The sequence below is a fragment of the Suillus plorans genome (assembly GCF_016647745.1).
Source record: "Suillus plorans strain S12 chromosome Unknown HD556scaffold_8, whole genome shotgun sequence".
Classification (NCBI taxonomy): domain Eukaryota; kingdom Fungi; phylum Basidiomycota; class Agaricomycetes; order Boletales; family Suillaceae; genus Suillus; species Suillus plorans.
The window spans coordinates 126899-149450 of record NW_024537392.1 but is presented as its reverse complement, the minus strand read 5'-3'; the positions used below and the strand labels follow the sequence as shown (position 1 = coordinate 149450).

Below are 22552 nucleotides of genomic sequence, written 5' to 3'. Positions count from 1 at the left end.
ATGATCATCTTTCTGCCCACACATCGTTGGACTCTAAGTCTAAGTTCTCCATCATATCTACCGACTGAAATTAAGTATTTAAGTACCATACGAGCACCTGCCGCCGTACATTACTAGGAACTCTGTCAGTTTGTTTTCTGACTCATTAAGAGTCACTCCGCTCTACCACCCGAACATGTGTGTTACCTCCGCTCAGCGCGCATTACTGTTTATAGTCGCTCGTCATCGCTCATTAGCGCTTCACGTCGCTTTCGCTCGTTCACGCTTCGCTCATCGTCGCGCGCCTTACCAGGCTTGACCAAGCGCCCGGTCCTGTTACAGTAACATTTAACCCCTATCTTCATTTCCTTTATTGCACTTACAAACGGGCCGTCCGTATCATGCTTATCTCTTATCTTTGCCAAGTGGGCTGTCCGCCTTATCTTTTCTCTTATCATGCTTCTATCTTGATAAACACTTTCAAGCTCTGCTAGAAACACTTGTATATTAACCTAGCTATCTACGGTTGTATTCTTTACTTTAATCTACTGGGTTTTACCTGGAACATTGTCCTTCAGTAAGGTCTCCAACCTTACTGTCTAAAGAACCACTATTCTAAGGGAGTCAGCGACACTCGCCTTAGCCAGAAACCTTGATCTCTCATTCGAGAGCAGACCTCCGTCTATCTGGCATTCTGCCGATTGTCTATTCAGACATAGATAGCTCGACTCATCCCAGTCGTAACACAAGATTAAAGTCTTATCAACTGAACCGTTGCCATCTGCAATGAAATCGACACCACGACTTCGTTAACTCCCTTGATCGGAGCCCTGAACTTAGGAGCCTTACCAAATATCCCTCCTTTGAACACCATGACGACCAAAGCCAAAGATATAGAACTCAAGATCGGCTCCCCCCCCAAATTCGATGGAGACCGAGAAGAATCCAAAAGATTCATGATGAAATGTCACGCGTACCTTGATATTAACGATCAAGTATACAACGAAGACAAGAAGAAGATCATCCTAGTGTTATCCTACATGACAAAAGGAAACACAGCGATATGGGCGGAAGACTTCATGGAAGCAGCTCTAGACCCTAAGAGGAAAGACACCTCTGGCCAAATGATTGGTTACGGAACCTGGGCCACTTTCAAGAAGGACTTCGACGAAGCCTTTAAACCCATGGATCCCGCCGGAACCGCCATGATGAAGATCCGAGGATTGGAAATGAAGGGAGATCTTCACACCTACATCTCCAACTATAAACTCCTCGCACACAGGGCAGGAATGTCCGAACAAGCCCCCCTTATTGAATTCTTCAGACAAGGCTTAGATTACGGGCTTCAAGACAGCTTCCACCACACCGGTGAAAGCCTTGACAACTTCGATACGGTGGTTAACACTTGTATCAATCTCGATAACACCTTCCAGAGATTAAAAGCCATCAAGAAGAAGGAAAGGCCCAACCAGCAGAAAAAGAAGAACTTTGGGAACAGACACTATGTTCCCAGAAGAAGCGACGACATGGAAGTCGACCGCATAAGCCGTCTATCGAACGCCGAATTAAAGAAGCACCTCAAAGAAGGAAGATGCTTCAAATGTCACCAAGTAGGACATCGTGCCAACGACACCTCTTTCCACCCTAGAGAAAGAGATCAGATCCGAAGGAACAAAGAAGAGGAAAGCAGCAGCGACAACGAAGTCGAAAGTCGCGCCTCCTCCTCCAGAAGAACACCCATCAGAAGAAAGAAGGAGAAGGACGAAGAAAACGCTCCAAAGAGAAAAACCCCAATCCGAAGGAAAACCATGAAAGAGAAGACAAAAGAAGCTGAGGAGGAAGAAGATAGCAACTTTACAGAAGTAGAACGTCGCTTCATGGAAGTGGATTTTTAGAAAGGGAAACTGCCTCGACGTCAGTACTCCCTACCACTGTACGACTAATACATTCTATCGGAACCAGAAATGAATTGAGAATCCCTGCATCCATTCTTTCCGATAGACACGTACAAACCGTCGAAACTTCCATGATCATCGATTCCGGAGCATCCGGAACCTTCATAAGTGATGCCTTTTGTAAAAGGCATAAAATCAAAACCCATAAACTATCTCGACCATTCCCCGTCATCACCGCAGACGGATCAGACGCTCAAGGAGGGCTTATTACCCGCTATTGCATGCTCACGATCAAAATTGATCAACGAACCATAATCGGAAAGTTCAATGTAGCAAAACTCGCCAAGCAGGACAAAATCCTCTTAGGATTCCCTTGGCTTGTGGCATTGAAACCTCAGATCGATTGGGAAAACAAGACAGTGTCACTCCCATCAACGAAGAGATCATTGGCTATAGAAAAAAACATCGATAAAAGACAGCAGAAGAGATCCCTCCCACCTCTTTTCAAAAAAAAGAAGATCGTCAAGAAAGAAGCCTCTCGAGTTTGGGTAAACTCTAAACTGCGGAAGCCAGTACAGGTGAAGGTGGTGACTGATGAAACCACCTCCCCCTATACCGCTTCCGTAGAAGAAGAAGTAATAGATGAAGAAATCCCCAACTATGACACTAAAGACGACGTTTGGTCAGAAAATTTTAGACCCCCGGTCCTCGACCCTCTAGCCTATCAACTAGCCAACGATGAAGTACTCGTTGAGTACGCCACTGACGGATCAACGGTGCGCATCATCGAAGATCTATCTTTCGATACCCCGCTCGTTCGTGATGGAACGTCGAAGAAGGAACAAAACTTTGGAAAAACAAGCAATAAAGCCCAAGAATTCGCAGTCGCAGGAGAAATGGAAAAACAAAAGAAAACTTTTGAAGAGCTCGTTCCCCCTTTCCTACACCCATACCAAGATGTTTTCGCCAAAGACGGCCTTAACAAACTTCCACCCGAAAGACCTGGAGTAGATCACTGCATCGATCTCAAACCAGGATTCATACCCAAAACCTCGAAGGTTTATCCGTTATCCGGGAAAGAACGGGAAGCCGTCAAAACCTTTATTGAAGAAAATACCAGAAAAGGGTTCATTGTCCCATCCAAATCTCCCCAAGCCAGCGGATTCTTCTTCGTAGGAAAGAAAAGCGGAGAATTACGCCCCTGTCAAGATTACCGATATCTTAATGATTGGACTATACGGAACCAATATCCCCTCCCCTTGCCGAAATCCCTCATCGAACGACTCTATGATGCCAAGTACTTCACGAAGATCGACATAAGATCAGGATACAATAACGTCAGAATCCATCCTGAAGACCGCTGGAAAGCAGCGTTCACTACGCAGGAAGGATTGTTTGAACCAACAGTCATGTTCTTTGGACTAACGAACTCCCCGGCAACGTTCCAAGCGTTTATGTCAAAACTCTATCAGCAGCAGATAAATGAGGGATGATTGGTCATTTATATGGATGATCTTTTAATTTTCTCGAAGGATCTCCGGCAACATCGAGAACGCACAATTGAAATCCTCGACATCCTTCGGAGGGAGAAACTGTTTGTCAAGCCGGAGAAATGCACCTTTGATGCTCAAGAAGTAGAGTACCTCGGAATGATAATTCGACCCGGCGAGGTGGGTATGGAACCTGCCAAAGTGGACGGGATTAAGCACTGGCCAACCCCAGAAAACCTGAAGGATACACGATCGTTCCTAGGGTTTTGCAATTTCTACCGAGCATTCATTGCTCATTACTCCGATATCGCCTGACCCCTCATTGACCTTACAAAGAAGGACCACCCTTTCCTATGGACGAACGACTGCCAGGACGCTTTTGACCACCTTAAGAACGCCTTCTTATCACAACCAGTGCTACGAAACCCTGACCCAACTCGACAATTTGCAATCACCACTGACACGTCGCTTGCAGCAACTGGAGCAGTGCTGTTACAGACCGATGAAAACGGGATGTACCATCCATGCGGTTATTTGTCTCAATCATTCAACTCCGCAGAATGAAACTACGAGATCTTTGATAGGGAATTATTGGCAGTCATCCGAGCACTCTCTGAATGGCGCCACTATCTTGAAGGAAGCCCCCACACCGTAATTGTATTCACGGATCACATGAATCTCCTATACTTCCGCTCCGCTCAGAAATTGACGAGAAGACAAGCGCGATGGCAGCTTATCTTGTCAAACTTTCAGCTGGAATTGCACCATGTTGCGGGTACTAAATTAGCTGCCCCCGATGCACTGTCGCGACGTCCTGACCACTCACTCGGCAAGGATGATAACGAGAACCGCGTTCTCCTCCCTGATACCATGTTCGTGCGATTGATCGACAATGACCTCTCCGACAGCATCGCCCGCAACTCCGTCGATGACCCCACATATCAGAAGGCCATGCAAGCGTTGGATGGAATATGCCTTCCCCCTATGAAATCTGCCCTCTCCGATTGGACATGCACTGATGGCATTCTCTTTTACGAAAAGAGAGCCTATGTGCCAGTGGCCCAACGACATGATGTGTTATTCAAACACCATGATCACCTGACAGCGGGACACCCTGGGAGATTCAAAACTGAGGAATTGGTGAAGCGGGACTTTTGGTGGCCCGCTATGGGAACTTATATTCGCAAATACGTTGATGGATGCGCGCTGTGCCAGCAGATGAAAGCTGACACTCACCCAACTACCCCACCTTTACGCCCTATTCCCTCCACTGCCACTCGCCCCTTTTCTCAGGTCTCCGTCGACCTTATCACTGATCTGCCATTGTCCGGAGGCTTCGACTCTATCATGATCATGGTAGACCATGGGCTTACGAAGGGGGTAATTATTTCGCCATGCAACAAAAACATTACCTCGGAAGGAGTAGCCAAACTATTTCTTAAGAACGTATTCAAGAGATTTGGCCTCCATGAGAAAGTAATCTCCGACAGAGGACCACAGTTTATTTCTAAATTCTCTCGAGAACTCGCCAGACTTCTTGGATATCAGATCGCCGCATCAACCGCCTATCATCCCCAGACAGACGGACAAACAGAACGTCTCAATCAGGAACTAGAAACCTATCTTCGAATCTATTGCAGGAGTAACCCGTTAGAATGGGCCAACCATCTTCCCATCGCCGAGTTTGTCCATAACCATCGGAAACATGACGCCAGAAACACGTCCCCATTCTTCCTCATGATGGGCTATGAGCCACGAGGGATTCCCCACATCTTACCCGTATCAGACACGCCAGCAGCAGAAGAAAGACTCAGGAACCTCCAGAAGATACGTGAAGAAGCACTCGCTTGCCATAACATTGCTATGCAGCGAATGGCAGAAAGATCTCACCATGGGAAGTATCGACCGTGGAAGATAGGAGATAAGGTATGGCTCACGGCCACCAATCTCCTAACATCTTTACCATCTAGGAAACTTGCGCCCAAGCGATACGGTCCATTCGTTATCACCGCAGTCTTATCTCCCATCACGTTCACCCTGAAACTCCCAGATCAATGGAAAGTTCACCCCACATTCCATGCTTCTGAACTATCCTCCTATCGCGAAACAGAGATACACGGACCGAACTATGCCGAACCTCCGCCTGACGTTATCAATGGCGAAGAAGAATACGAAGTGGAAGCTATTCTTAGCCATAAGGGCATGGGTAAACGAAGACGCTATCTCGTATCATGGATAGGCTACTCTTCCGGAAGCAACGAATGGATACCCGAGGAGAACTTGCGGAGTTCGAAAGAACTCTTAACAACGTATAAAAAGAGACACAGATTGAACTGACAAACCATTCCCCTCGAAACAAACATCCCAAGTATCATGACTCCCCCATTGACACCCTCTCCCACTGGATCATCCTCCTCTGCCTTCTCCCTCGAAAACTCCACGTACAAGAAAAACATCATTGACCTCGACGACGACGCCATCGTCGAAACAACCCTGTTGTCTCTCCCTCACGCAGTTGAACTAGAAAAACAGCTCGCCAAAGAACCCGCGTTCGTCGCCGCCCCCATTCTCTCCCAGATCCACGTTATACGCGCCACAGCCGCCCTTGAACTCAGATTCAAGGAAATTCAGGACGATGCCCTCAGACTCGCCTGCCAACACCTCCAAAGACAAATTCGCAGTCTTGAGATTCAGCTTCTTCCTTCTGCTTTTAGTACTGTCTGCAAAACAGTTATATGAACTGTTGCAGAACGGAACAAGACCGAAGTCGGTCGCCCGCCAAGCCCTTCTACTAGCACTCCCCCCAGCAGCGTACCTGCTGCAGATACGACTAGAGAAGAAACTCAGCCTGCTGATCAGCCAGCACAAGCTGAAAAACCATTACCCATCCCCGAACCCACCGTCGTCTTTAAACGAAAGACCCGTAGAGGAGCTACTGTGCACGGAGTGTCGAAGATTAGAGCTTCTAAGGGAAAGAAGCGTGAAGTCATTGACCTCACCGAGACCCCCGACGTCATCACAGTAAAACAACCCCAGTTCTCCGCAGACAATTTCGTCTGTCGTGTCTGCAAGAAACTCGGGCACCGTCACAAGAACTGCCCCGAATATTATTGCCGCGTATGCCAAAGCCAGAAACCTGGCCATCTCTCCATCTACTGCCCTTACGCCGCCCAGAAGGAACTATTTCCATTGGTTTACACTGATGAAGGCTTCTATGAAGCATTGTCAGCATGGGAGGCGAGGAAAGATGAAGAACTCCAGGAAGAAATAGACCGAGCGAATTGGGAGTATGCCACTAAGTATGACGAACCGGAGTTCTGCAACGCTGACGCAGACCCAATTTACTATGACCACATGGACGAGTATGTCAACACCGAGGAATATTGAAGTCGGAGACTTCAACCATAGCAGTGGGGTAATGTTACAGTAACATTTAACCCCTATCTTCATTTCCTTTATTGCACTTACAAACGGGCCGTCCGTATCATGCTTATCTCTTATCTTTGCCAAGCGGGCTGTCCACCTTATCTTTTCTCTTATCATGCTTCTATCTTGATAAACACTTTCAAGCTCTGCTAGAAACACTTGTATATTAACCTAGCTATCTACGGTTGTATTCTTTACTTTAATCTACTGGGTTTTACCTGGAACATTGTCCTTCAGTAAGGTCTCCAACCTTACTGTCTACAGAACCACTATTCTAAGGGAGTCAGCGACACTCGCCTTAGCCAGAAACCTTGATCTCTCATTCGAGAGCAGACCTCCGTCTATCTGGCATTCTGCCGATTGTCTATTCAGACATAGATAGCTCGACTCATCTCAGTCGTAAGAGGTCCAGTGTTTCCCTCCATATATAAACTTAGAGGAACCTTCTCAGTAGCAATCCCCTTGGGTCGACACATAACTTGCTCATCGAGGACTACTTGAGTACATCTCATATCACCCATTTATCTACCCTACCAATTCCTCTTCTTGTTAAGACCGTGCACAAAGGGTAGGACTGATTCCAAGGGGCTTGGCTTCAGCTTGTGCGCTGCGCCCCTTACCCGAGTATGTGCCCTTAACTTCAGAATGAAGTCCGGAGAAAGTCCAGTGAAGTCCGAAGGACTTCTGGAGGAGTGTGGGAAACTTCGGAAGGACTTTCCGGATGAGTGCGGGAAACTTCCGGAGGAACTTCCGGAAATTACGATGGAGTTTCGTCCTGACAGGGATATGTGTAATGGCTACTCAGGACAAGTCCTGAGTAGAAGTAAACAGAGGAAAGGCTGCAAGGACAAAGTCCGAAGCAGAATAGGTCCGGAGGACCACGGGAAAGTTCCGGAGGAACTTCTGGAAACTTGGAGGAATGGTGGATCGGAGGAGTGGAGGAGTGGAGGAGCAGAGGAGCAGAGGATCGGAGCTCCGGCCTAGGGAATTCCTCCCTAGGCCTGAGATGGATAATTACTAAGTCAGAGGACTAGAACTGTTACGAGGACTTAGGGTGAAGGCTAGTGCGAGGACTAATATGTGTAATATTCAGACTGAGGAAGTATAGAGACTTTACAGGGGTTATATACTACAAAGGACATAACAGAGAATCAGTCAGCACAGTCCGAAGCTATGCGAGGCTGTGGACGGAGGGTATAGAAAAGTCAAACACTAGTCTATCGGAAAATAGTAAATGAAGACGGAGATGAGGACATAGGAAAATAATGCTGGAAATGAAATGAGGTACGGAAAATGAGTAAGTCTCACTCAAGAAGGAACGTACAAAGGGATAAGGCACGGAAGATAGACACGGGTCGGATCTGGATGTTCGGAAGTCCAGAGACAGGTGATTACCATAAGGGGATGGGCGCTGATTTAAGGTTTGAGTTCAGACATGACAGATAGGTCAGATCTGGAGATCCGGAGATGTAGATATCAGATCTGGCATCCGGATATCAGATGCAGGAGTACAGGGATCCGGACGGATAGAGGATTGGGTCTGGAGACATGGACAGGAGGTCCGGAGGTCCGGATGAGGCATGGGAACATCATCGGATGTTGGTCCGGAATGCGGGATATGACACTTCTACACCGGCCTCAACTTGCTCCAGCTCATTGAAGTTGTACATATTACCTTCCAATATCTTGAGTCCATTGATATCAATATCAGTAATTTTCTCAACCACATTCTGCTTCTCGAGTGCATCAAACTCTGCATCAATCTTGTCAACTGAAATGACTTCTGGGCCAGCAAGCAGGTCATCGATATTACTTTGGATTGTAAGTGGTGGCTCAAATGCAAATGTGTTTTCGAGGTTATGCGCTGTATCGAGGTTGATAACACCTAATTCTTATGTTCATTTATTGGGTGGATACAATTAAGATTTGTGTTGACGACTATACAGTTTATCATATATGATAGATTCATCTCAGTGATGTGTGCTCCGGTGCCTATTCAAGTTCTGCCAAGTTCTGCCCCAGACCTTCTGCCAACTGCCAGGTTTTGCCAAGTTCTGCCACGGCAAATGGCAGAACAGCAGTAATCTGCCAACAACACTACAGGCTATCAGAGGGGCTCAATTGAACCTGTGACTCCCACGTAACTCTTGTAATTAAAGGTGGATGTTGGTTGTCAGGGCACTTCTAAGTACAGGCAGATACAGCAATGTAGTGCTTGGATGGATAGTTGCTGGGTATTTATTGTGGGTACTTAGCAAAAATAAGCAGTAGTCGGTAGTTAGGCACCTCAGCAATGTCCCAGCATGCTATTAATATTGTACCCTAATGTTTTTGGCTTCAACAATGTTCAGCAAGTCCTGTAAACCTTTGTGCTCGCTGTTTGCTACAACAAGCTCACATTTCAAGTGTTTCTTTCACTGTTTTGCATCAGATCTTTTTTCAGATGATCATATTAAGCATACTCTACACAATTACCTCTAAAACATACACAAGTACAAATAAATTAGTCCGCTGAGACCTGTAAGACATCATGTAGGGCCTGTACAGCCACCTCTACCACCACCACCACCACCACCACCACCACCTCCTCCAGTTCATTCTGGGTCTCTAGGACATCTGTATGAGATGGGATACTGAGAGATTGAGTAGTGCTATGGTGCACATGAATGTGAGTTGGAATGACAATGTGTGATGCGCTGGCACTATCCCTAGGAGAAGATCCAGCACTGTCTCTAGGTATAATACAACCGCTGAATCCGGAGAGCTTGGCAATGTGTGCCAAATGCTACAAGAGATGATCATTAGCTGTAATGAAGAAGCTAAAACACTATCTTGTCTAATATATCATTGGTGATATGGAGAAAGAGCTCTTTGTTGAGCTGTTAAGACTATGCACAAATGATAGGACTGATTGACTAAGTGAACTATATTATATTATTTGAGACTCCATATACACATGCCTTTGTCATGCAGAGGGATATCCTCTATGTTTATCAGTGTACCTTACTTCCTCTGGAAGTTCACAGTCACATCTCTTACTCACCTCTTAATTACCAGTGATTGCAATATTAACAATATTTGCCAAGTAGTGAATTTTGTAAGCATTGATCTCAGTTCTTTTCCAGCACTTTTTCTTCATATGTTGTGCATATCTCTAGCTTTGGAGAAAGTGAGCTTTGAGTGAGGGCTCAGCCTTCGGGAACATGGTTCTGGTGTATCCTCAGTCTCCCCCTCAGAAGAACTATAGTTGTAATTCAGTTGTAGAAGAGCTTTCTCCAGTAATCCACTACCTCTATGCTAGTCCATTTCTAGCTTCCTACTTCTTTGGAATATACCAAAATCCAATGAATTGCTCATTGCATTCATCCTTCACTTTTGCTAAGTATCCTTCACAAATAACTAAAGCAAGAGTTTCCAAACCACTAGCCCTACAGCAGAGTCCCACATAAGAAGCAGAGTGTGAGCAGTGCCCTCAACTCCACTCCAGACACTATGGAAGCCTGGACACTTGTGCTCGATTACTAAGCTAAAATACAGTCAAGACCATGGACACTGCTGATGTGGATCTATTGATGAATAAATAAAGATTACTACCATGATATGTATAGCATGAGTGTCTAAGGTGTGCAAGCACCTGTTCATAAGACACAAAAATGATTTGACCAGGAAATATAAGAAATATGATGATACTTATTGATGTAAGTTACCAGTCAGCATCTGGCTCTGATGTGTCTTTTGAGTCACTGCTGTCTGAGAACTCCCACACAACTAACCCTGCATGATCCAGCCTGATATTTTCATCAACACTAAGTTCAGGCTCATCATTACAAGCAAAGTCCTTGAGCTAATTCAAATGCTCGATACCTATGTCAGAAATATATATTTTGGGTTGGCATGCCTTAAAATGGATTGAAAGGCCTCAATTTGCTGGCGGCATTACGACTGACTTGCAAGAACACCCGAAATTGCCATAAGCCGGTTGGCAGTGACCCATTTGGTCTTGCGTCTGCCTTCCAAGGCAGTGCTAAAGTGCCAAGACCCCATGCCTTACAAGGCATTAAAAGACAGTTCCAAGCGCGAAGATATCTTCCAATAATATTTTATTATTTCAACCAAATTTCGACATATAATGCTAGTTTCAATCACACCAATAAAATTCCAATGATATAAACTGAATTGAAACTACTATGATTAAATTGCATAAAACACTGAATTACAAAATGTACAGATTTCGATGGCGTCACAACTCATCTACCAGAGCTCCTGACGACACCTGATTTCTGTTTGTCTTGAGAGTGCTGCGTGTGGCTGTCGCTGGTTGCAGGAGAGGAATAGCTGAGTGGCGGGAGAGGCAGCAATAGAATCGGTGCACGAGGGTGCTAGATGCATTTCAGAAGGAGGACTAATGGGTGTTGTGGCCTCGAACAAGGTCAGTGTTTCGCTCCGAAGTGAGTCAAAGCAGGTAGAGAGTGGAGGCGCTTGCGCACATGATGGGATGAGTTGGTGGTGCCGCTGAGGAGGGAGTCCAAGTCTGAGGGAACGACAGCGTCGCACGAAATGTTTCAAACACGTTAGCACTCGATATAGATTGGACTTGTGACAGCAAACATACCTGTAGTCAACCATATATCTCATTATTACAGTCGTAATAGCCGTATACCCCAAGGCGAAGTGCTGACGGTGGGAGTCTCAATGTCAGAGGCAAGATAATAATCTTCGAAAAAAAAACCATACCTGCGCTGCCGTTGCTGATCCCATACAAGCAGAGTTGGTTTTTAATGCTGGAGAACCCCACTCGTCTGAAGTGGTTTGCTTGTCTGATTTGTGTTCATACCAGCACGAGGTCACAATGGAACCATCCAACATCGTGTCCGACGTGGTGACAAATAATGGTAATGGTCCAGGTGAGAGTTAATACGAGAGCTAATAAGTTGTGGTTGGATTTCAAGAGCCAAAGTCAAGTTGGCATGACTGGGAATGTAATTAGCTTACTCAGCTGTTTGATTATGTGTACTTCTGACCTAATTTAGCAATGATTGTGACATTGCCGACGGCGAGACTGAATGTTCGAAAAGGTCCAATGATTATTATGATTCACAATTCAAATCAAAAGGCACAACGGCAAACAACGAATATAATTGCAGAGACAATTCAAACGACGAGAAACTTCACTAATAGTAAAGAAGATATCTGAAAATGCGTGTGATAAGTGAGTGCAGAGTAATATTCAGACAAATAGCGCGTGATATATCACTTCTTTCGGCCAGACCTGCGAACCTCAGTGCCTGATTCATCTGCCTTGGCTTTGGTTTAGGTTTCAGGGGGACAGCCCCAACCACATCAGGCTCTACAAGGGGAGGACCACCTGCCAAGGTAAGGTCTTGCATTGCTGAAGAGATGGTGTCAGATGGTGCCGCGATGATAGGAGCAGCCGAGGGCAAAGTAACAGGGGCAGTCACAGGAACAGGTGGAAATGCAACAGCAGGAGCATAATATGCTGGCAGTGCGACAGAGGCAGATGGCGGGCGTGTGACAGAGGCAGAGGGTGGGTCCACGATGGACTCAGAACACTGAGTAACAGGCGCAACGACAGGATCAAATTGAAAAGCTGGCCCGTTACCTCCCTCTTCCATGGCACGCTCAAGTTCCTCTTCCCAACTGTTGTGGGAAGTGCCTGCATCTGTCGTGTCTGGACCGACATGTGAGGATGAGGTTTCAGGGAAGAGGGCATTGTTGAAAAAGGTGAGGATGTCTCGCGCCCAGGCGCCTCCGGTCATTAGACGTTGGCAATAGTAGTTATGATATTGGTGGTACAGGATATTGCTTTTTTCACCCTTCGCGTACAAATCCTTGTCGCCCGAAAGAACAAATATTGCCTGCCAGTGGCACAAACATAATCAGTACACACTCAGAGATACGATATTTGACGAAGACTTACAACAACAGCGGCAGCAGCAATTATACCTGGAGTGGTATTCCGTAATTGCCAAAGTTTGGCTTTAGTATGGGGGCTGGAGCGTAGGTGGCAGAAAGGGAGGATTTCCCAAAAAGCGCTACTTTTAAGACCTAATAACTAGATGATCAAGACCGCGCACATGTACATACTAATAAAAACAATGCACCCGAACAAGCTTTGCTGTTTTGAGAAATTCGTCTTTGTTGGGACGCTCTGGATGAAGAAAGAGTACGGTGAAGGTGAGGAATCTTGACTGTGGGTGAAAACACTAAAAGTAAGGGGGCTCTACAGCAAGACCTGGATACGAGAATACAACTCGACCCAAAGGACAGCTACTGAGAGAAGTTCCTCGCGAATAAGGTGGAGGGAAACTCTGTCAACTAGACAGGCGCTGGTAGGCGTGAGAAGATAACGCGCGTAAGCGATATGAAGGTGCACGTGAGCAATGCGAGGGGCGCGCGCGTATGCGGAAGTGCACTTATGAGTGATAAGGGATGTGGTTTCAAGTATAGTAGAGGCGCGAGCTGTAGCAGATGGAGAAGTATAATCAGATTTCTAGTACTAAGGTGCACTATACAACTTGCAGTATACTGAGATAAATGGGGGGAAAAGTAGTAACCGAAGTAAAAAGAACTTCCCTCTATTTAAGAAGGGAGATAGCGCTATGCGGCGCTTCCGAGCGCGGTACCGAACCGAGTAACCATATCAACTCTAAATATAATCTAAAGTCTAAGATAGACTTTCTGTATGTAAGCGTGGGGATCGGACCGAGTGCACGTCAATTCAGTGAAAGAGATAAGAATAATGCACCAGTAAATCAGTGAGGACATAGGACAGATGGACGGACGGGTAGGCGCGAGAAGACCTAAGGGGAGGCGCACGGAAGCGCGCGAGTGCGTATAAGGCGCGTGAATGAGGCGCATACATAGGGCGCGCGCGCGGGAGCGCATATGACTGATCCTTCGGATAAGAGCTGGAATATGTAAGGAATATGTGGTTCATGGGGCCATATGTCCGGCATTGAGAGGCGCGAGTCTCTACAATGGGAGCAAACTTTGTGTATTCACCATGGGGATTCACAAGCATAGTATGGCATTCTGGCTGAGTATCGCGAGGGTAGCCTTGAACAAAAAATTCGGGATTCAACCCAAATATAGCACCTGCACAAGACTTGACGTCTGACACCATTTCCAAGCGAATGCCACTGACGCCCTTCGCAAACTACCACAATTGGAGTCAGTTGAAGTCAGCCTAACTAAGCTGAGAGATTACTTACATGCGGTGCAAAGTTCTTGTAGCCCATCAACTCATGATCGACTTCTGGGATAAATTTAAATAGCTCTGCCTTTACGCCATCCTCTATTGACTGTGGCGACAGCCAGCACTCGCTGCCAAAGAGTTCGATGTTGGGAGGCACACGTAAGGGAAAAATTTCCGCATTGATCCATAGACAATGCATCATGGAATATTTGCGCCTGTGAGCCCATATAGTATCTTCTTTGGCAGAGAGTGCAAGATCCTTGGCAGTCAAGTTCTTCCGCTTTCGTCCTTTGGCTGTAGAAGCCTCGAGAAGTGCATTCCATTTCAGTAGTTCTCGACATTTGCCACGCATATTCAGTAGCAGGTTCTGTGCAATTTCAAGCGCCTGGATGTATGTGAGTAGTGCAAAACGACAACATTAACAAGAATAAGACACACCTGGCGGACTTCCTGAACAGTTGCACCGTCTCTGGTAGGTGCAATAGCAGTGCGTACCTGCACGAGATCTTCATCGGAGTCATCAGAGGAATCAGAATCCGTCAAGTCCTGTGAACTTTCGAAGTCTGAATTATCTTCAGCTTGAGCTCGCCGTGGCTGAGGCATGATTAAGAGGGAGGTGATGAGATGCAACTTGGCCCGAGGTCTTCAAATTTCCCATGAGACATTTATATAAATTTTGATTCAGACACTTACCTGCTGCGCTCTCGCACACAGTATACAAACACGTACTATTAGTAACTTACCTCCGTGAGTCCTGACCGGACACGTCTTATCACTGGCAGGAGTATTACGCACAACGTAATTGATCGTCAGGTGAGGTCCAGGTGCTGTCTGAACCGATCTCAAATTGGGTGCCTGGCAGATTCAGACATAATTATTATTATTAATACGTCACCATCACTGAGTAATAGATAATAAATGGTTCAGACACACCTGATTCACTGCAGAAATGAGAAATTCACCTGATAGGGTTGATGTAGAAGTAGTGATGATAAACGTATTAGATACAAGGACTCGGAACAAGATGCACGATTGACAAGTCACCTGACTGACACGACGAAAGTTACTTCCGTCGTGTCAGGTGACTTGTCAATCGTGCATCTTGTTCCGAGTCCTTGTATCTAATACGTTTATCATCACTACTTCTACATCAACCCTATCAGGTGAATTTCTCGTTTCTGCAGTGAATAGGTGTGTCTGAACCATTTATTATATCATTATCATTACTATTACAGAAACACTGACGGTATGGAGTCCAGAAAGACCTCCTCCTTCTAGACCCTCGGTATCCCTACCAAGATCACTCGTGGTACTATTGAAATCTCGGCTGAGGTCCAGGTCGTTACTGCCGCCAGTAGCCATTACAGTGTTGGCCCATCCGAGGCTAATACTCTCCTCAATATGTTGAACATCTCACCGTTCACATACAGTATGACTGCCGTCCAGACCTTCGACTCTGGAAATGTGTTCTCTCCCGAAGTTCTTGACATTGACGAGAAGGTGCTCATTGACCACTTCTTGTCCGGTATCCAGACCATTGCTGCCATCTCACTTGCCCTCAACTACCCCACCGTCGTCTTGGTTGCGCACTCTGAATCCCTTGTCATGGTCAATTCATACAAGAACCTCATTGCTTTGTGCTTGTCCACCGACTACATCTTCGAGGGTGTCCAGAAGGTTAGCTCAAATTTGATTCATTATATTTAATCGTGTCGAGCAATGAAGCTAATTCTTCTTGCAGGCAAAGGATTACTTGGAGAACCCTGAAGCATTTGCTGCTGTTGCTGCACCTGCTGCTATGGAAGTTGAGGCTGAGGAGAAGGCCGAAGAGAAGGAGGAGTCTGATGATGACATGGTAAGTTGCTCTTGGTTTGCACAAATCTTACGCGCTGGTCTACAGGGTTTCAGTCTCTTCGACTAGATTACGCATCATGCCATGTTATGTACTGTCATGTTATTATGTACTGTCACATATCTACATATTGTAATATAATAAGAACAGAGAGATTTACAATTGCAGTTGGGGAGAGACAGACAGCACCAAGAAAAGACCATGAGTTCATTAATTTCCTTCAAACAAAAACTGCTGTGCTATTATTTATTATCTATTATCCTACATCCAACTGAGTCATTCGTCCATACATGAAAAGTGTTATGCAAGTATACATCTACATCCTTTTACATGAAATGCATCTTCTTGGCCAAATACGTGTGTGCATACATTATAGTATAATATATTATTTGAAGTCTATGACAGGTTACACATAATCATTCTGTAATAACTATTAGTATCATCTAATAATGCGCATGCAAGCTGATAAGACTCACTCGTGTTTGTACCTCTCTACCTAGGAAGACCTCAAACTCTTCGCATGGAGGAACATATCCGTGTCAACAAGATCAACAAGGAAAAAATCACCATTGTTATCATAATCTGTCACCAGTAAAGCACCGCGAACAATAGATTGTAAGGAAATAAATTCCGTTCGGAAATCCTGAAATGCGGGGTTTGATGTGTTGCCTTCCTCCACTGCAGCGAGAGTGACAGGAATTTGAGGAGCGCCGATGTGGAGATGGCCCAAAAACGGCTGATCATCTAGCGTATCGTTGTCTTCGAGTTCTCCCTGTGACATCGTGCGTTTGCACCGATCTTCATCGAGGTGGGAAATACGACTGCGGACCAATTCAGAAACTACACTGATATGATCAAGCTTGAGGACTTGTATAGTAATATGTTAGTATCGCAAGCAGTTTGAATTAAAGGACAGTGTACCTGATTGGCAACATCTTTACGATTCATTTGACACAAGTATGCTCGCTTCAATGGTCCATGTTGCTTCTTGTTCGGTCGAGTACTGAAGTTGCGTGCTGCTCCTTTCGCACGGATGTCAGGGAAAGCATGTGTCAGGGCATGCACCTTCGGAAAATTCCAGTTCTTGGTTAAATCTTCACCCTGGATGTCAATATATGCCTGAAAATGTATTAAGATATAGCTGAAAGTTAAAGGAAACATGATATATAGTTACATGTAGGTGCGTTTCGAACACTAGAAGCTCCGCTTCTCCAGCAGCAAGTGTGGCTTCAGTGTGCACATCGAGCGCTATGTACATGGTCAGTTGTAGGTAGCTGGCTATACACTGCAACAGCGCATAGCCAACAGTATCTTCATTACGTGTCAATACGTTTTGTGCTGCATACAGCATTTGCTAGAGTGCAGGATGTTAGAAGGTTGATTGAAACATAACAGCGAATAATAGTGCTCACCTTAGTGATATCCCTAAGTTTGTTGCCATCACTAAACAATATCTTCATGACAGACTTGAAATGGTTCAAATTACGCCATCGCGGAAATGTGTCGAACCTGCAGAGTCTTGGTACAGATATAATGCACCAAGCAATGACAAAACGTACTGTTCATCAATCTTCGCCTCAGCTTCACGACCGAGAGCCTTCACACGGATTTTGAGCTCCTCAAAAAAGTGGGTGCCCCAGTGACCGATATCATTGACATGTAAGGGATCAAACGAGAGCGTCTCGTGAGGATTAGAGTTCTCAACTTCCCAGAGCGCATTCTGACAGTAGTATTAACTAAGATAATAGCTTATGAGAACAATTAAAATACGAACCGCAATAGGACGTAAGCCGTGTGCCTTCAGTACTGCTTCTCCAGCAACACGGTCCCTTGAATACAACTCTAAGAAAGCTTTCGCATCCTCGATGGTTCGAGTAGGATACACTGTGCTGAGATCGGAAAGTTTGGTTGAGGGAACAAGACAGATAGGGCAGGGACAATTTGAATGTAGCCCGCGTATTAGCACCATAATACATCTGTCAAGACATGAGCTATCAAAACATAATGTAAGCCTCGAGAATACTACATACTGTTCTTCGTAATCTGCAGATAGAAGTAGAATTAGTGGGTATAACCACCGCATGACAGCATCGAAGCATATATGTGCGAAACCTGTTTTGGAGTACAGGATGATGGACTCCAACAACTTGATGAACGCCGCATGCCAGACAACACATTTGAGATTCGTGTAGCTGAGCTTGCCATCCTCGCTAGAATCTGTAGGAACCTTGTGCATGTCAATACAAAGGACGATGAGTATCTACTGTTAGTACTCGAACACGTACAATTGGTAGCCAGCTGACCACACGGCCTCCTCCAATTCCATCGCCATTTCTTATGTGAACAGGAAGATTCGCACAACAGGCGATTACTGGGTATGCCTTCACATGTCCAGACGAGGTTAAATGGGTTTTGTCAGCGTAGAGGATGAAAGCAAACGGAACACCGTTGTTTGGCAATGATGACTACAATGAATTGAGTACAGATATGATATATTTATTAGCAGCACAATACAAAGCACAAATACATGATAATGCATACTTGAATTCACCACCAGCGATCTGCCGTCCAAGGCTCATGAATAAACCGTTTGAAATTGGTACCATTATGTTTGTACAGACGCTGCACATCCCATATAAAGTGTGGTGCCAGTGACGGATCTTGCAACAAGTCCAATGCCCAATCCCACAGCAGCCGTGTATGTACGTCGAATTCGAGTTCCTCTTTCTTGTATGGGACAGAGATGACGTGCTTCTCGAACTGTACAATAGATTATACCTAAATACTCAGTAACACGACAGATAAGTTTGGAGATAGCTTATGGGCGTCATCTGAGTGGCTGCTCGATCCCAGGCTTTCGACACTTCAGCATGAGATTTGAATGTAAACTTTGCGTGACCCTCAGCGATCTGCCATATCAACGCCAGCATCTTGTCGGTTTGGTCCTTATTGAGTGCTGCTTGGTGTGCGAGCTCTGCAAACTCAAAGTCCACACGGCACGTAAAAGGTTGCCACGGTTCATTGTTGACGATGGGCAGGGACCTAGCCTCTGCCTCAATGGAGTGTCCAAAGGCAGAGAAGGTCTCAATGGCTGGGGCGCGTCCGCTGTTTGGGTGATACTCGGTTTTGAACGTATCACAAGTAATAGGGACTGTGGCCGCGGCCGCAGTCCCTATTATACCTGTTGACATAATACTCGTGTCCGAGCCCGATCCTAATAAATAAAACATGGTTAGAAACCAAACGTGCAAGAGAAATATATGTACGTAGCCGTGAGTCTCCCCCAATGCTCATGACATCGTCAAAATTGCCATGCTCCACATCATCGTGGGATCCCAATACATTGTCGGCACCTTCGACATTTGTTGTGTCACTGACGTGTTGATCATCCGCCGATTGTGAAGGTACATTGATATTACAAGTTGCAGCTGCTTGATGTCCCTTTCGGAGGCGCTGTCGATCCTTACGATGCTCTGATCATTGCAATATAGAAATTTATGTGCGACATTTAAATTAGACAATAAGTATCAAACGAATTTATTGGCATGACATACCTTTCTTTTGAGCCTCGACTACATGAGCCGCAATCTCAGCAAACTCTTTATTGCGCCGTTTCTTCTCCCGCTTCCGCGAACAGCTCCCCTCATGCGACTTGATACCACGAGTAGAGAAAGGCTCATTACAAAACTTACATTGCACTTGTGCAGATGATGTTGAGGACCGTATATATGCACGTCTGTTGGTATATGACGGTCCAGACATCTAGAATACAGGATGGAACAACAGTCAGAGACGCAGATAGTGGTTATTATCGATGGCAGTTGTATCGGAGTAGTAATAATAGGCGTGATGACTGTAACAGTCCATTATTAAGATTTCCAAGCCCCTTGAAACTTTGTCAGCTTGCCTTGGAATTCATATGGCACCTTGCGAGCCACTGCCTGACGACTCGGTCCGACTTGCAACTCGGATGCAATACGGTTGGCAGGCATCACAATTCGGTCTAAATATAGCAGCCTTGCAAGGACCCTTTAGAAATTTCCGACATAGGTAAATGTTTGGCATCAATTCAGATCATAAAGAAGATCATATACCAAGTCCAAGACCTCCACCTACTCCACCCATGTAGTAGGTGCCATTACTTTCCTCATGATATGACAACTAATTATGGTCCTCCAGGAGTAGTACTGCACTGAGATCTTCCTCTATGTCGCCAAGTTCATTAATGTGATACGGTATCTCATCATGAACCTGCAGCATATCAAGCAAGCACAGATAAACTTTCCAGACAGTGTGTCTTGTAACTAATGGACACCCTAGTTCATCATAATAGCGCTGGATACAGTTACTGAAAGGCTATAGAACCAGATTAAAGACAACATGAGATGGTTTGCTGTAGATGTTGCACAAATGCTCCAGTGCTTTGTGTTCCACATTAATCTGTTAAAAAAAGTCCTATCATACCAGACAATGATAGCATATAAGATGTTACTTACTTTGAAGTCCAACACACCAAAATTCTCTGCTGACTGGTATATGAGGTTTGGCATGCTACGAGGAAGAACTTTGTTTTGGTCTCACCTTTTAGCAGTGTTATTGAGTTGGTCCTAGTATATATCTAATTCTCGCTGTAACCAACCAAGGTATTAACACCCATCAAAACAGCATCCTAATATTAAAATCCCAACCCAGTATCAGTGTGAGATGAATAATAGAACAAAATAGACATACAGCTAGAGAGTGTTATTGGTATCATACCAGCCTGACAGGACACCATGGTCCAAAAGTACTTTGAATCCTAGTGTGAAATGGTGTTGCTTATGACCATGTAATCTCAGACATTATATTTTTCTTACTCTGCATCCAGCAGTGCTACAGGGTACCCTGTAGGGCAGGATCATACCATTGGCAGAGCATGGTATGAGTGTTGGCAAATCTGAAATTTTTGGATCCAGGATTGCTCTGAGTTACCATAGGTATTTTTTTTGGTCTAGTTTCTGTCCATTTGGGGTGTGCTACTCTATGTAGGACATTGCTATCTAGGAAAGAGGGACACCTGTGTCCTCCACCGCATCTCGGATTCTGCAAATGCTCCGGTGTTTCCATCTGTCCTCCATTCCTGCCGGCAGTTTTAGACACACAAATCTTTTTACTCCATGGGCCAGTGTAATATAGGGTATTTGGTATTGTGTCGCTGGTGTGTGTTGGTGGATGTGACATGTACTCAGAGCACCTAAGCATTCGTGTATGAGGGGATTTTAGGGAGAGTGGAAGTGAAGGTAATAGTAGGATGAGTTGGAGTCATTGCTGCTGGCGCTGGGGATGAAGTGGAGTACACTTGATGGCGGTGGCACAGTCACGATTCTTTTCCATACTGTGATCTCTCTATGAATTCAAGCCTCTATGATCCTATTTCATCCTCCTTCTTTTAACCAAATTCTAGTTGGACCTATGGTCAGGTCCGATTTCCCTTTGACAGTGAGCAGATAAATATTATAATAAATATGTGTTGGGCATAGGTTGTGGCTTGCAGTATGATTTTCTAATGTTTAAATTATATGATCATTACTTTTCTTTTCAAAATGAGGGAGGGACATCACCAAAAGTGGGCTTCAATCTGCCAGAGCTATTTATGAAATTGATGAGCGGGTTGACGGCCTTGGCATTACTTAGTAGGTAGGAAATGGAGGTAGCACTGCATTTGAGGATGTTGGTGAGTAGGACATATTGCGGGCAGTCCAGTAGAAAGTGCTTAACGGTGTAGAGACTGACATCTCTGTGGCCTCATAAGAGGTTTAATTTCCGATGCATGTTGAAATGCTAGTCATTACCCAAATCATTCCATATCATATGCGACTCAATATGCACCAAACCCAAAAACATTGGACATTGGACATTGGACTATTGGACTTTGCATCAGGTTTTGCATTGGCCTATCAGATATCGTGCGCACTTGTCCTACCTATGTCCAGTCTCATTGGGCTATCCCCACTAGGTGCATAGTTACTTGTTTTCACATCCCTGACATTGTCGACCAAGTTATTACATGTATTCCCATAGTCCACAGTACATCATGTCTTATTACATAGGACATTAGGTCCGAAAATATTGCACTACTACTTTCACCTATAGGGTTCCGGATTTTTACGTATCTACATAAATATTGGACTCCCCATAGCATCATCATCATCCAAGTAGAGGAGAGTCATTCTCTGATGCTTAGGGGTCAAACCTGATATTTTGTAGTTCTTAGTTGACATTGCAATGTAGGAATAACAACACAGAATGGTGCTATACAAAGATGGCTCCAAACTGATATCTTTATGTTGTGGTGTAGAGACTTGTGCCTCTCATTGTGTGATATGGCAGTTTTCACTAGGGAGTACATGGCACGAACTTGTAGCATCACTCTGCATGCTATCCGCAGCTATTCCTATATGAGGCGCAGCTTTCCCATGCAACATGCACGTGCACATTCCTGTGCTTCATGATGTATATGTGTGCGCGCTTTCCTGCGCTTGAGCGCCCTATAGCGCCAGCCATCCAGAAGCATCCATCCACTGTCCACCAAGCTCTCTAGTGCGTATATTTCCATTTCTCTTATTTGCATATCATTCCACCTTTATTTTTATCATGGACCCTTACTTACATATATCTTTACATACCTTACTCAGTAGCACTTTGGCTCTGCATG

The 22552-nt window shown here is 45.1% G+C and overlaps 2 protein-coding genes across 2 annotated transcripts; one reads left to right on the top strand and one right to left on the bottom strand.

Moving 5' to 3' along the window:
• Positions 1–15287: 15287 nt before the first annotated feature.
• HD556DRAFT_1229931 (uncharacterized protein) lies at positions 15288–15713 on the top strand (the record flags this gene model as incomplete). The annotated part of the gene is made up of 1 exon (XM_041297312.1): positions 15288–15713. A coding segment is annotated over one exon (426 nt), but the record flags the coding sequence as incomplete, so codon positions are not given.
• A 641-nt stretch (positions 15714–16354) lies between these two features.
• On the bottom strand, positions 16355–20635 carry HD556DRAFT_1430154 (uncharacterized protein; the record flags this gene model as incomplete). The annotated part of the gene is made up of 15 exons (XM_041304878.1): positions 16355–16717; positions 16780–16977; positions 17033–17212; positions 17271–17376; positions 17418–17578; positions 17633–17834; positions 17889–18085; positions 18144–18323; positions 18462–18618; positions 18658–19072; positions 19233–19331; positions 19413–19556; positions 20140–20162; positions 20355–20422; positions 20633–20635. 15 exons carry the CDS (start codon positions 20633–20635, stop codon positions 16355–16357), a joined length of 2496 nt encoding a protein of 831 aa, XP_041164500.1.
• Positions 20636–22552: the final 1917 nt, after the last annotated feature.